Source organism: Hippocampus comes, unplaced genomic scaffold (genome assembly GCF_001891065.2).
Source record: "Hippocampus comes isolate QL1 unplaced genomic scaffold, H_comes_QL1_v1.1 scaffold4, whole genome shotgun sequence".
Lineage (NCBI taxonomy): Eukaryota > Metazoa > Chordata > Actinopteri > Syngnathiformes > Syngnathidae > Hippocampus > Hippocampus comes.
The window spans coordinates 585,458-600,310 of NW_017805380.1; the positions used below are offsets into that span (position 1 = coordinate 585,458).

General features: G+C 41.3%; 3 protein-coding genes across 3 annotated transcripts in view; 1 reads left to right on the plus strand and 2 right to left on the minus strand.

Moving 5' to 3' along the window:
* Positions 1-244: 244 nt before the first annotated feature.
* On the minus strand, positions 245-3,433 carry fbxo4 (F-box protein 4). Its single transcript, XM_019872713.1, has 7 exons — positions 3,173-3,433; positions 2,002-2,261; positions 1,712-1,932; positions 1,280-1,364; positions 1,036-1,208; positions 498-691; positions 245-350 (listed from the first exon to the last, which is right to left on the minus strand). Exons 1-7 carry the CDS (start codon positions 3,314-3,316, stop codon positions 258-260), a joined length of 1,170 nt encoding a protein of 389 aa, XP_019728272.1. The 5' UTR covers positions 3,317-3,433; the 3' UTR covers positions 245-257.
* A 53-nt stretch (positions 3,434-3,486) lies between these two features.
* On the minus strand, positions 3,487-7,665 carry rimoc1 (rab7a interacting mon1-ccz1 complex subunit 1). The gene is made up of 6 exons (XM_019872715.1): positions 7,457-7,665; positions 6,265-6,374; positions 5,693-5,839; positions 5,376-5,507; positions 4,824-4,938; positions 3,487-4,490 (listed from the first exon to the last, which is right to left on the minus strand). The coding sequence occupies exons 1-6, from the start codon at positions 7,548-7,550 to the stop codon at positions 4,255-4,257; spliced, it is 834 nt and encodes a 277-aa protein (XP_019728274.1). The 5' UTR covers positions 7,551-7,665; the 3' UTR covers positions 3,487-4,254.
* A 2,020-nt stretch (positions 7,666-9,685) lies between these two features.
* Positions 9,686-14,853, plus strand: part of oxct1a (3-oxoacid CoA transferase 1a) — a 35,424-nt gene continuing 30,256 nt past the window's right edge. The window contains exons 1-6 of the mRNA XM_019872712.1: positions 9,686-9,876; positions 10,670-10,778; positions 11,685-11,775; positions 12,577-12,712; positions 12,904-13,053; positions 13,382-13,488. Coding sequence (XP_019728271.1) covers positions 9,769-9,876; positions 10,670-10,778; positions 11,685-11,775; positions 12,577-12,712; positions 12,904-13,053; positions 13,382-13,488 — 701 coding nt within the window. The 5' untranslated portion in view covers positions 9,686-9,768. The remainder of the gene's footprint in view (positions 9,877-10,669; positions 10,779-11,684; positions 11,776-12,576; positions 12,713-12,903; positions 13,054-13,381; positions 13,489-14,853) is intronic.

Genomic DNA, 14,853 nt, shown 5'->3' on the forward strand with positions numbered 1-14,853 from the left:
ACACAAACAGCGCACAGAAAAAGCATGCATGATGTGCTGCATTTATTCAGAATTTACCACACACGCGAAAAACAATGCCTGTGTGGGTTTTCTCCGGGTACTCCAGTTTCCTCTTTTTTCAGCTTTTTGCTTTATTTGCATTCATTTTATTTGATTTTCTCTTTTGTGTTGCTGTGTTTTAGAAAGGAAACACAATTCATTTTAAAATAGAAGGATTTTCCTTATTAGCGTGTGTGTCCATGTGTTACTAGGTTACCCTAGCCATCATACACTTTGACACCCGAGGATCTCAGCAACCAAGAAATACCATCCAGAAGACCCGACAGGGATTCTGCAACTGTGTCCTGCACCTAGTTCAAAACAGACAAAGACAGGATGCACCAGACATTTAGAAAGAAACCAGGAAGCACACGAGAATTTTGTCCAGAGCGGGTATTGAATCCACTTGATGAGCGACAGCCCCACCATTCAGTCATTTATTAAATTAGAATAATTACCATCCAGGGATTAGGTAACTGAGGCAGGTTGAGTCTCTTTGCCATGTCAATACAGGGTGTTCGACGCCAAGTTTGCATTCTAGTGGTCCCGACTGCTTCACTTTCCTCTCTGGAGACGCACGAGAGCACCAGCAAGGGTTTGGAAGCGGAGCACAGCAGAGCAGTGATTTGAGCCGCCTCAGACTCTCCTTCACCTGTTTAATAAGTGAAAATCATGGCACTTTACAGAAAAGGACATAAAATGAGTTCATGTTATTCCACCAGAAATTGTGTTTGAATGCTGAATAAATTTGAAGTTGCTTTAGAAACAATTACACTGGATGACAATTTATAGTGTTCCATTAACCTGCCATAAAGGTTTTTGGAATGTGGGAGGAAACTAGAGTACCCGGAGAAAACCCACACAGGAGAACAACTCCACAAAGGAAGGCCGGAATCGAACCCTACACTTCTGCAATGTGAGGCCGATGTGCTAACCAGTCAGGGAGGGACTGCTTTGCATTATTCACACAGTTAAACCCAATTATTTGTCTCTCACCTCTCCCCAGTTCGGCGTTCGCCACATAGATAACCCCTTCCACGACCTGGCACACCTGCTGCACTTGAGGGGCCGGCCTGTAGATCGGATGGCCTGAGTCATTGCTTCCTACCAGAGTGAAGAGTTTACCAGTCATATACTGCTTCTGTTGTTTGGTGCGGTCCCTCTCTGCTCTGCACACAAACAGCTCCATGACACAACCACCATCTTACTGTACATACTATTCAAGGTACGGAACACTTACTTGTTAGTCGAATAAAGTGTAAAGATGTTGAACTTGTGCTGGTTGTTGAACATATAAGTGATGCCAGAGCCGATCACTGAAGGTCCTGAAGGATTAGAAGGTGGTTTGTCTTGGTTGAGGAAAAGTGGGATGATATTGAAAAAAAAGCCAAGACTGCCACCTTTTGGTGGACAAAGCACAAAGCACAGAGTAAGGCCTTGCATCATGCACTCTTGTTATGTTGTTACGTGATGTTTTATCCAGTACAGTACATCTGTTTATTACAATTCAGTAGTATTTAACTTTTTAGTACAATACTACTGCAGGCCCCGATGTCACACTGAGTAAGTCAATTTGTGGGTAAACGGAGACAACTGATTGGATTCATACTCCGAAAAATGAACAGAAGTGACTGCAGGTATTTGAAGAAATGAGTCTGGTGTGCGTGTGTACCATTGATCTGACTGCTCGGAATGATGGTCATTGGTAGAATATCAGAGGCGTGCATCAGCCTGGTGACTAGAGAGATATCCAGTTGCTCCATGCCGGGCCCGAACATGACGTAACGCGGTTCGGCTGAGGGCACCAGAGACTGCAGAAAGGATGTCAATACTCGGTACGGTGGCCACGAAGGAAGCCATCTTTGTCTGCATGAAGGGCATGCTTTCAGATATCTGCAGGGAACACAAGAGTCAATGAATTCTCTTAAAATGAAAGTATCAGCTGATTGCAAAGTCACCCACTCTGCCATGTAGTCGACTTTGGATTCTGTCCTCTCGTAATCGTCCTGTTCTGCATCATCACTGATGACCGGGCCTTCTGGAGCCTCCAGTTGCGGCATCGTTAAGTGATCAATGGAGGTCCAGGATGGCATGTCTCTGAGAAGAAAAAACTTCCACAGCAACGGGTCTCGAACCAAGGCCCTCCAGTAGCGGCTGGTTGCTCCCAGGCGACAGATGTCCACAGACGACAATAAGGTCATGATCTGGAACTGCACGTCCACCTTTATAATGGACTATGGTTAGGATCTTCATTTATAGAATTTGGGAACTTCATCTATCAATTTTTGATAGCGTTTGTCCTCATAAGGTTATGTTTGATGAGATGGATCTTATCCGAGCTGACTTTTGGGGAGACACAGTAAAAAATGTGAGGGCCACACGAACATTATTCTTTGATGGCTGGTGGGGGGTCGCAATATATCATCCGCAAGTTTGAGACCATGTGGTAGGGTAGTGTTAATTTGTTGTTTATTTTTTGTTTTGTTTCGTTATGTTTTTTATTTGCTGTTTAGTTTCTCATTATTTTATGTTTTGTTCAATATTTTCATTTGCAATTGTGTTTATTTTTTTTGTTGGTTTTTGACTTGATGTTTAGTTATATGGTTTTGCTTTTTAATTTGCACTTGTTTAATTTTTGCCTCTATTTTTTGTGTTGTGTAGTTTTTTTGTTTTAGTGATTTTGATTTGTTGTTGTATTTATTTTTTGTAGTTTTGCACTTTCCGTTTCAGTTTCATTCCGATATACGTGAAGCCAGCACCATATAATGGCCTTGCAAAACTTACGCTATATGACGTTCTATTGTTTTCTGGTCCACAATGATATTTCCTGACTCATGCGTTCCTATTTTGAAAAGTGGACTGTTTTATCCGTGTCCGAATACAGTATAATTCTTGATGTTATTGTTTTGTCTCTCGTGCTGTTCAACTCACCTGTCTCAATTTTCTTCTCCGGGGGAACCACCTCCCATTTATTTGGACATTTTCTCAACACTTTGTACTTTTAAGATAATTGTCAATACAGTACTGATTCCCCTAAATGACGATTTTTATTTCAAATGGACATTTTTTTTTTACATGTGGATAAGGAACTTGTCACACAAGAGAAACTTTTCAAACAACAGTCAAAACTCACAGGTAAACAATCCAAAAAGCCGGGTTCTTCCTCTTCGTGATCCAAAACGACGTCTCTCACACCGGAAGGCCAATAAATCTCTTTTAAGCGCCGTAGGCTTCGAATAACGACTGATTCGTTCTGACGATTAATCTTCCCTGCCATGACTTGTTGACACTTCGGGTTTATATGGCGGTACCTGTAGTGTAAAAATCACGCCGTTTCACAAATGTGACGTGCCGCTTTTGACTCACTTCCGATCGATGACGGCAGCGGTGCAATGTGGGAATTGTAGTCACTACAATCGTTCAGCGCGCACGCACACAACACGCACATTAAAACAACACGGGCTTTATTGTCACCAAGGACATAAAAAAACAGAAAATTGAATCCGAAACAGCACGTTCTCTATTAAAAGCTAAACAAAGAAAGGTAATTAAATGTTGAAAAATTTGCAATAAAAGGGGAATACAAGTGATGGGTTATGAATAAATCTGAGCACTTTCACACCGTTCTGGAAAAAACTCCTTTGCTTTGTGTGTATTTTATACACATTTACAAACTTGTGTATAGAGTATAAACAGATGTCAAATATTAAAAGCATACCAAAATGGCAACTTAAGAATAAATAAAAATGTTACTGTGCAATGTTTCGTTTCAGGCTGTTATGAAATAAACAATTCTTAAAAAAAAGGAAACATTTTTTACTAAGAATCTTTTATATTAATGTTATTATAACACATTCTTAGAGCAAAACAAGTGCCCTAGTCAACAGTCTAGAATGAAGAGAACTGCTTTCTTTGTTCCAGCAGAATGGGTAAAAAAAAGAAAAAAATAATAATTCATTGTCAGTTTCAACCACCTGTCTTATAATGCCACTGACCTGGATCATGTGGTGTGGAGTGAGGTCTAGCTGACCTTTGGCCTTTGCCCAAATACATTTTTCTCCCCATGCCTTAACCTTCCATTACACACACTCTCACCTGGTGGGTTCTTTTTTTCCCCCATTTTTAAAAATTTAATTTCGGGATTGGAAAAAAAACATTGAATACTGATGTCATATCTGTGTCTGGGGACGACCTGGACACGGAGGCGGCTGAGCTTCACTGTAAAACACTGAGGATCTCCTTGGCGTTCTCCGTATTCCAGCCCTGGCCCTGGAGAGGGCCCTCGCAGGCGAGCACGTACTTGTTGAGGATCTGCGTGCCAATGTCCCTAAACTGGAGGCGGTCTTCTTTACAATCCACCGTGTCGCCGCTGTAGTCTTCATACTTTACGGCCCAGAAGCACATTTCTCCAATGTACATCATGGTTAGCAGGTGCGTGTCTGAGAAAATACCTTAGGAAACAAGGGATATGTTGTGATCACATTATTTATGTGATGTAAAAATCAGTGGTGGCAACCAGGTCAGGGTGTACACCGCCTGCTGCCCAAAGACAGCTGGGAGAAGCTCTAGCATGCACGCAACCCTCATGGGGAGAAGCGGTTTTGGAACATGATGGATGGAGACCTCTACATTTTAGAGTCAACTTTCATTTTACATTTAATTAAGTGAAGGAGTCGAATCAGTACTTCTACAAGTGTCTTTTTGCATACGTATTTATGGAATATGAATGACAGAGACCGAGTACATTTTTCATCTCTGCAAAATATGGATGAAAAAAAAATTACCTTCAGATAGGAAGCCTGCGGTTGCAGTGTCATGGAGGACCACCCCATCATTGAGCTTCACTGAATTCCTCACCTGCAGCATCCGCATTAGGTAGCGCACCCCTTCCTGAATACACTGCAGGAACACATCAGGGTGACATGAAGCATACAGACAAGCTAGCTTGCATTCAAGCTTGTAAAGTAACACAATTCCAAAAACAGTAGCCTCCGCTGTCATATTTGATGTGCTCCTCTTAAGTATTGTGTTGTCATCTTGCATAAAATGTCCTCCCCTTAAGGCAGGTACACGCACACAATTATTAATTTCATGCCCGATCTTTAAAATGCGAGAGATACATGACAAGGACAAAACGTGCACGCGTCTCAGAGACTGAGATGACCAACGGAGCTCGTCACACAGAGATCCAGACCAACAAAACTAACCCCATCTCCACCTACAACCGCGGATCTCCTCCCCAAAACCAAGACTGTTGTACAACCAAATCTGACCCGTGAGAGGCAGCATGTTTTATTACTCTTTAGTCCTCGTCTGTAGTTTTGACCATAGGGTACCTTCAGGAATGTCTCCTTGTTTTCCTTGATCCATTGCTTCCGTTGATGAAGGGTGTGGCAGTACATGTAGAGGAGCGCACCACGTCTCCAATAGAGGCATTCTAACAGCTCCAGGCCCAAAACAGCTTGCACCTGGCAGACCAAATGACAATGTCACATTGTCACAGTCAACATAGGCCACATAATTCACTTCTATCACGGTATTCAAAAGGCATATCACTGGTGGACTTTGTCACTCTCCTCTGGATCAATGTCACTACAGGCCATGCTGTACAAAAAGAAAAGATGCATTTCACACACAGGGGAACCAACCACACCTCTTGAGATGGTGCTAGTCTCCCCACCAGAACTTCCGGCTCAGTCAGATCTTGCAGGAGCTGCTGGATTTTGAAAGGTGAACAGTCCTCCGGAAACTCTTGATCCACCAGTTTGTTCTCTTCGTAAAATGTGATATCTAGGATCACCTGCCGTGCACAAACAAAATGTCATTAATATTTATATTTTTTTACTACAGCTGTATTTCACTCCACAGGGGCTCCTCTCGGTTCAAAGTTACCAACATCACACAATGAAGTTGTTTGGTTAAACTGACTCTTTGATGCGTCAACTTTACCAATTTGCAACGACCGTGAGAACTTGAAGTCGACTAATCAACAATCACTTGCTTTTGCATTATAAAAGCACACGTCTTGTGCATGATTATGTGAAAAGGCTCCCGCTAAAACATTGATAAATGGTCACTTTCCTAAGTCACTCATAATGGAGTAACTTTGCACAAAAATGGCAATTACTAAATGGTAAAACAGTTTAATCATAGCTTAAGTGGACACTTCGATCAACTGAGGACTCCCTGTACAACAAGTATGGCATGTTTGATGCAGTAAAGTACCTGTGTATAATCCTGAAGCAACTTGGAAAGGCTGCTGCTTTCCCCTCCTTGTCGGTAATAGCTTTTCAACTTGTCCAGTATGACAGATGCATTTTGTAAATAGTCATCATCTGTGGAAAAACGTGAAAGTAAAACATTACTCATTGCAGATGCTTCACTACTGGTCACTGGCAGTCGTGAAAAATCAGCAATCCATTTTGAGGAGTGCTGTCATCCATCATAGGGGTTGAGGGTGAGATGGCACCGATCCCAGCTGACGTTAGGCGAGGAGCGTAGGCCACAAAAAGGCAGACGGCATCCACACCTTTGGGCAATATGGATTCTTCAATTAACCTAACGTGCATGTTTTCGGGATGTGGGAGGATGGACCTTTAAAACAGTCGAACCTTTGACCTCCACACTTTGAAGCAGCTCTGGGAACCACCGTCTACCATGCTGTTATTTGTATTTACATATTTTGAACTTTTCCACAGGAAACAACAGACGAATACATGTGAAAAGAACTTAATCACCGTAAAAACACACACCATATGACCAAAGTTCATTTATTTATTTAGAGCTTATTGGTTATGAAAACAGTTCAAAACCATAAGCTCGCAAATACACCCCGACGGCTAATAGTCTTGATCGTGCATGGTATTTGGAAACTGACATGTTTTTGAAATGTGCGAGGGAGAATGGGGGTTTGAGACACGATTCGAAACCGGAACCTTCCAACTGCGAGGCAGACGTGCAAACAATTTCTTGTTTTAGAATGTTGTAGTGAAAACCATTCAATGTGGAATGACTAAAAACCGAACCAAACAGACATCGGCAGTCGAAAAGTTGGCTGGGAACAAATAAAGGCAGCCTAGTCACCACGTTTCGAACGTAAATTGTCACATTTTAGCCTTTAGCCAAGGTCGCTAGCCAAATGTTTGCATCTTAATGTTGACATTCAGAAATCATCAACGGGTTGAAGAACCGCTTTACAATAGTTTGATATTATTGCCCGGTATGCATAGATTCAACGCTGACTGTTAGTAGGTTATCAAAAGTTTTAAACGTTCCATCGGTGCAGCTGCTGTGGTTGCATCGCACGATAACGCTAACAACAGCTAGCTCGTTAGCCAGCTAATAACGAAGCACGGCAGCCAGGCAACGTCAACTGAGAGCAAGAATCATATTACTGCCAAAATGTTTGAAGCGTTACCTTGCTTCTCAGCTTTGAGAGCGGAACACTTGGCGTCAAACTCAAATATTCTTCTCTCCAAGTCGAGGCCTTGTCGCCTGTAGTCGTCGGCCATGACTAAAACTACTTGTCACGTGAGGGTAGGTCACGTGTCCAAGCAATGTGACGACGTTTTGTTTATATTACTATTATTATATTATTCTAATATAATACTGTTTCCGAACAGGTAGTGAGGTAAATATGAAAAATGCATTAGTAAGAATTTATAGTGATCGGAATAAGAATGCAAGCACGATGAATGAGTCTTCCTAAATATGTCGAGTGTGACGTCACATACGTAGGCTCTTTTGTTGACACGTGTTTCGACGAAATAACGTGCATGTATGTGTTTATTGTCAGAGGAACCTTCCTTTGTTACATAGCGCAGTTGCAAATTGTGTGCGGTTTGAGTTTAGAATTGGATTAGTGTTGTCATTGACACATGTTTTGAATTACGTACTTACCTCCCACTGAATAAAACAGAATCATATCGTTCCACTGTAAACTCGAAGATTGAATCACATCGTACCACATATATGGAGATGCTCACCATATTATATTTTATTGGAGACATACACAGAACTAATACAGTGAAGAAATCATTCCAAATTTTGCAGGTCATTGATGTGTGATTAAATCGCTCCACTTTGGTTCAATTGTCTCAGTTTGCTCCAACATGGAGAAGACTGCAGACTTAATAACTACCCAGAAGACAATCATTGATACCCTCCATAGGATGGGTAAACCGCAGAAGTTCTTAGCTAAGCAGGCTGGTTGTTCATAGAATTCTTTGTCAACCATATCAATGGGAAGTCGAGTGGAAGAGCAAACTGTGGCAAAAGATGCACCGGCAAAAGAGATGACCGTGGGTCTCAGGAGATTATCAGACAGAGAAGTTTCAACAATGTGTCAGAAAACCATAAAGAGTGATTGGGGTCACATCCGAGCGATGGGCTACAACTGTCAGGTTCCTTTAGTCAAGCCACTATTGATTCTGAGCCAACGTAAGAAGCCTCTCAACTGGGCCATGGAGAAGAAAGATGGGACTGTTGTCCAGTGGTCCGAGATAATCTTTTGCAATGAAAGTAAATTGTGCCTGTCATTCGGGATTGAGAATATATGGTGTATTATCAAGAGGGCCGCCAGACCCAAAGAAATCTGAGTTTCCATAACTCCCAGGCATTGTCAGAGGCTGATTGCTGATTCCCAACCATATATTGAAGACTGACATATCATTTGGTAAATGGTCTGTCACTTATCTAGTGATTTTCTACCTTTTGGTACTCAAAGCGCATTACACTATTTCCCCATTTACCTACTGATGACACAGTATAAGAAGCAACTGGGGGTGTGGGGTTCGGTATCTTCCTCAAGGACACTTCGACAATGGACAGGGATTGAATCCCAAACCTCTGGGTTGGGAGATGACCATCCTACCAATGAGACATGCCACCACTGATGTGATCCTAATTTCTTTTTTTCTGCAAAAACTGAGAAATACAAGACGATTTCTTCACAGTATTCCATTATTATTATTATTATTATTTCTGTTTTTGTGGGGTTCATGAGATGGAAGCCCAAATTAGGTAAAAATAAATAATCATTTATATTGTGAGTCCGGAATCTATATATAGTCTATGAAAGTTTAATTTTTGAATGCAATGATGAAAACAAACTTTTCCATGCGATTCTTAATTTTTGAAAAGGGTCAGGTTTCTGAGTTATTCAAACTAATTAGCACAGAATACGAGCCTACTTATATTGACACGTAAAACTATTATTTTTTTAAATTGGATGATACAAATGACATTTGTATGTACATGTTAAATATAGATAATAAAAAAATCATTTTTATGTACATACTATTGATGTCACAATATTCAACACGCGTATAGCATTTTTTCCAAATTATATTATACTGTACACTCATAGATTTTAGGTGCGTTTAGTACTATATAAAAATCCGAAGCAAATATTTTACTCTTTGCATAATTTGGATTTGAATTCATGTGTATAGTATCAACTAAGATCGTGGACACACAATTGTAATTTGAAATCTGTTCATTTTATGCAGTATTCCATCAATAATCAAATGATGCAGTTTCATCGTTCCACACGAGAAAATTGTTGATTACGATTACCGCGAATGCATCAGAATACCTGCCCACAGAGCCAGCCAATGCGATTGCAGCATTGACTTTTAACCGAGCTCGAGCTATTAGCCATTAGCCGTATGCTAACAGCTCGAGTCTCTTGTTACTACGCCTCTTCTCCTGTCCGCTCCCGTCCGGTGCATGTGTCTTAACATGGCCTTTAAAGCTTTGTGTCGAGCGGACACTTTTAAATACCTCATTGGGCCATGCAGAACCACGTTAAACTTCGATAAGCGTCCATTGAGCAAGGTTTGTATTTGCCTATCTTATGTTTGCTGCACAATTATAGTGGTTAGAACTGCGTGGAGAAGGTCAGAACAAACACATTTCCCCCATACATAGGTGTCGTTTTTATTTTTGCTTTTAATGATTCTTTTGGTACGTGCTGGTTAACTTTATTCTGAGGCTTGTCACTTCATGCAATGTTTATGTGGTGATATTTGTTGCAATAGAATGAGCAAAAGCATCAGGACAATGTAGTGACTAAAAATTTCTGCTATTGGAGGTCACAGGGGTTTGCATGATTCACCTCTACTGCCACAAATTAACTCCCAAGCAATGTTTTCCATCATGTTTGCCCGTGATGCCTGAATGCTATTTATATCAACTAGTGTCACGTCAGGCATCTGATATAAAAACTTTTCAGGCGCACAAACTCGAGGTGAATTTCTGTTATTGAATCAAAACAAGAATTTCCATTATGAAATATGCATTGTGGTATATCTTTCCTGTACCTTGTTCACATTTATATATAGTATTGGCAGTATTACTGCCAGAGACACATGATTCAAATGTAAGAATTCTGGATTCAAGTTCCTGGTTGGGACTCTTGTCACACTAAAATAGGTTTGCTTTGTTGCAAGGTTAGGTTTGTTCAGTAGCTGATCTTATCTTGACGACTGGTGTGCAAACAGCTCTTTATAATGGACAAGCCAAATTTACATTCTAAAAAGCTAATTTGTCATGCCTTTTTTCCCAAGATACACACACACTTATATGATTTTTTCGGTTTAAATCTGTTCTATTTCTATGCTGTTTACAGACATGTAGCTGCTACTTTTCGACCTCTAGCCAAAGAAGTTCAAAATTCTACTCCGATCCTACAGAGGCAGTTAAGGACATTCCAGATGGGGCGACCGTACTGGTCGGAGGTAAATGCTTTTCCAAACCTTTATCCACAACTTTCAGTCAATTTTGGAGATTACATGTTCTGCGTGTGCTTGCGTGGGCTTTCTCCTGGCACTGTTGTCTTCCTTCCATAATACAAAAACAGGCATGTTAGATTTATTGAAGACTAAGTTGTCACTTGGTGTGAATGTGACTTTGACAGGGTCAGTAGCTTTAGATTACTACTTCTAAGGTTTAATGTATCACAACAAAAGCCCTACTGTAAAGCCATTCTTGAGACACATGTCTGCTTTGTTTTTGTATGTTTAACTTTCATAACCTTTAATCCATCATTGTAAATAAAAAAACAACAGAAGTCCTTCCATCTTGATGGATTGACGTGTCTTAAATACAGCTGCGACGTTCTCACTTTCACTCCCTTGCCGTCAAGTTGTAAACTTCTCAAGCGGACTTTTCGATTTCGATCAGCAAACATCGACTATAATGTGTCATTTTGTCGACTTAATCCATTCGTTCTGGTCTCGACTGGTGTCTGATCAGCACATGCATGCGCATTCCACACTCCACTCTCCACACTCCACAGCTTGTATTTATAGTGAAGCCAGCTGAGACAACCATAAAAAAATTTCCATTGTCCACGCCTGCATTCAAGGATGACCACACGGAGAGAAATCACCATGACGCAGTGTAGAATTTGTAAGATAGACCGGGGGAAAATATTCAGTGTACTTCTACATTTGTATTTCTCTGAAACAACATAATAAAAACAGCATAGCTTTTGTGTTCAGGTCTCTAGATGCAACGATGCATTTTTAAGTCCTGAAAAATATGTTACAGCACACTGAATACTCAGTTAATGTGGTAGCTCAGATAGGAAACCATAAATGCTGGAATTGCAGCTGTAAATTTCAGTTTTTGCTCTAACATAGGTTTTGGATTATGTGGCATCCCGGAGAATCTCATCAACAGTTTACTGAAGACTGGCGTGAAAGGACTTACTGCAGTCAGCAACAATGCAGGGTAGGTGACATTAAAACCTTCACGCACATGTGCGGAGACTCTTCTTTTTTGCAAACATTGGAAAGCTTTTTCGAAACAAAACCAACCGGCTGTGAATGTGGAGTAGAAAATGCTGTTTTGTTTTACCAAGATGAGAGCAGTACAATGCTTTTTCCACAAGGTCAGCTGGTTTGTGGCCAGTCAGCTGCTCGCTTGTACATTTCAACGCCCTCAATGTGATGCATGATTGGGGGGCATTAAAGGAAAATTTAGAGAATGGGACTCTGCCACCTGGTGAAAACGAGAGCGCTGGTATTGAATCATATGATGTGTCGAAAATTATGTTTTACAGACTTTAAGACTAATAGTTCTGTATCTGAATAGCATTCATTCACAAGCTGGTGCATCTCATTCCAAACCAGTAGGTGGCAGCAAACCAGTAGAATCATATAAACGTCAGACAAAGTTCTCTCCGCCACGACGATCTACAGCATTATGAACGTTTATAACCTTAATAAAAATCGACTTTCTCGACAGACTCACGATGTAGGCATAGACAAACAGGATACCGAAACACATAATTACGTACAGGTACACGAGAAGAAGCCCAAGAAAAAATATCAGCATCTAGTATCATGTAGAATTTAACCATATATGTTTGTTAAATGTATCACTACGACGTTTTAAGTATTAACTTTTGCATTTATAAACATTTCCCTCGTCCCAACAAGACCATCAAGTGACAACAGTATCATTTGACCGCAAGTGTGCAGTTCAGAGGAAAGCGCAATGTAAAAGTCCGAATATATTTTTGCCCCTCAGCGTGGATAACTTTGGACTCGGCCTGCTTCTTCAGACCAAGCAGATCAAAAGGATGATCTCCTCTTACGTCGGGGAGAATGCAGAGTTTGAACGACAGTACTTGTCTGGGGAGTTGGAGGTGGAACTCACTCCACAGGTTGGTCAGGAAAACAGACTTTTAGTTCATGTTTACACAATTGAGTGAAATTCCTGGTTGTCAGCAACTTTCTGGACTGACGCTACTAGTTTTTATGACACGTAATAGTCAGTTTTGTTCTCTGGAAAGAAGTTTATACAGTACACATTTTTGTGTTGCACTCCTCCTATTTTGCTTCATTTCCACCACAGGGCACCTTAGCGGAGAGAATCCGAGCCGGCGGGGCAGGGATTCCCGCCTTTTTCACCGCAACTGGCTACGGCACGCTGATCCACCAGGGAGGCTCTCCTATAAAGTACAACAAGGATGGCAGTATCGCCATCGCTAGTGAAAAAAGAGAGGTAAAATTGTTGATTTCACTCGTTTGAAGACTTGCGGGAATATGTTTCGTGTGGGATGATTGTGGGAAACAGATAATGACTTTTGGAGTGATTTTGCTAATGAGAAATCCACACTAGATGGCCAAAAACCACAGCGCATTGCCATCAACCAACCTTTCTAGTTAATTGTGTCTTCCTTGTTTACACTCTATATTGTTGCAAAATGGCTGTCTTTAAAAAAAATTTAAGCAAGCTACAACTCCGAGTGTATTTGTCTTTGTGCAATATTTGACCACGTTAGTTGTCGGTACTGAAACTCAGGTTTGTCTTCAACTGTGTTTCCAACCAGGTGCAGGAGTTTAATGGCAGACACTACATCATGGAGAAGGCCATCACCGGAGACTTTGCTCTGATCAAGGCATGGAAAGCTGATCGGGCCGGAAATGTTGTGTTCAGGTAACCACTGTCACGGAACAAAGAAAACAAAAATACTTTATCAAATTCAGGCTTACTTAACAATGTGACAAGTGGCGTCCAACTTGGCAGGAAAAAAAAACAGAATAAGCACTTGAGATGCTTCCAAAATCCCCCATAACAAAGCTAAATTCACCCCCAAAAAACAATTGACTGTTCAAGTACATGACCTGTTCCACTGCCCACATTTCTCTTTTCACGAATAATGTTCCATTTTTGCTGGTTAAGTCGAATATTTGAACTGTTTCACATCGATGTAGCAAGCCACTCATTGATTTTGTGGGTGACTGCGGGTCTGTGTTCTTTGAGTGTGTTTATTCTTCTTCTTTTTTTTTTTTTTTTTTTTTAATGTCCTTGCAAACTTTTATTTCGTTTAGTTTATTTAGACCTTGACCAGAGCAGCATTAGAGGCTCAATTGAAACGGTACAATTTAGGTCGGCAATAGCTGTGATCTGCAATCAAGACTAACATAGCAAAGATAAGGTTGAGGAATGATTCAGCCTTTCAATTAGACAACTTTTTAAAGTGCGATTGCAGCAGAGTGACATTCAGAATCACCAATTACACCGTAACCTTTACTTCTATATCAGATGATTGCTTTGTACAACCTAACTGAGGTCCTTCTCATCCACCTGATTGCAAATGACGGGTTTTTACCACAAGCACTGTTGTCGCAAAGGTCTGCGATACCACCTTTGACCACTAGAGTGCAATGTAGCAGTCAGGGATGTGTTCCTCGAGCCGGTCCTTGGCCTCGAGGACCGGCTCGAGGACCGAAGGTCGGTCCTTGGTCCTTGGCCTTGGCCTTGAGAGTCAATTCCTTGGCCTTGGCCTCGGCCTTGGGAGTCAAGTCCTTGGCCTTGGCCTTGGCCTCGGGTTGCCGGTCCTCGGACACAATGAGGGATTAGAGCCTCGATTTCCACAGGTATTAAGTGGGACCGAGGATCGCAAAAACCACGAAGGAAACAAATTCCATCCAGCTATACGCATATTGATGAATTAAGCTGGCGCTTTAAAAGGGGCGGGTCTGCCACTGACAGGCGACAGTTAGCGCAACGAATAAAGAGCGGCATCACAGTTAGTTTCAATCACGGTTTGTTCCGTTCGCGATCGGCAGTTTAAATAGCGTGTAAAGTCTTTCTGTAACAGTGGTGTCTTTTATGTAGTTATTTTTGCACAGTCGTCACGTTTGTGCGGTGGCACTATAATGTTTGTTTGAACCAAGTAATTTGCGTTACAGCTGGAGTCAATAATGCCGGCACTTCACTTCCGGGTTTGGCCGTTGGGATTTGGAGTCCTTTTGCTCGATTCCAGTTATGTTTTTGGTGAATGCTTTCTCATGTTTG

Excerpts from the sequence above, each read along its gene's own strand:
- fbxo4 (XM_019872713.1), bottom strand. The coding sequence starts at position 3,316 with ATGGCAGGGAAGATTAATCGTCAGAACGAATCAGTCGTTATTCGAAGC. Across the intron at positions 1,365-1,711 it reads TCCGAGCAGTCAGATCAATG|GACCTTCAGTGATCGGCTCT; the intron begins GTACACACGCAC and ends CTAATCCTTCAG. Across the intron at positions 692-1,035 it reads GAACGCCGAACTGGGGAGAG|GTGAAGGAGAGTCTGAGGCG; the intron begins GTGAGAGACAAA and ends CTTATTAAACAG.
- rimoc1 (XM_019872715.1), bottom strand. The coding sequence starts at position 7,550 with ATGGCCGACGACTACAGGCGACAAGGCCTCGACTTGGAGAGAAGAATA. Across the intron at positions 6,375-7,456 it reads TCTCAAAGCTGAGAAGCAAG|ATGATGACTATTTACAAAAT; the intron begins GTAACGCTTCAA and ends GTTTTTCCACAG. Across the intron at positions 5,508-5,692 it reads GACTAGCACCATCTCAAGAG|GTGCAAGCTGTTTTGGGCCT; the intron begins GTGTGGTTGGTT and ends TTGGTCTGCCAG.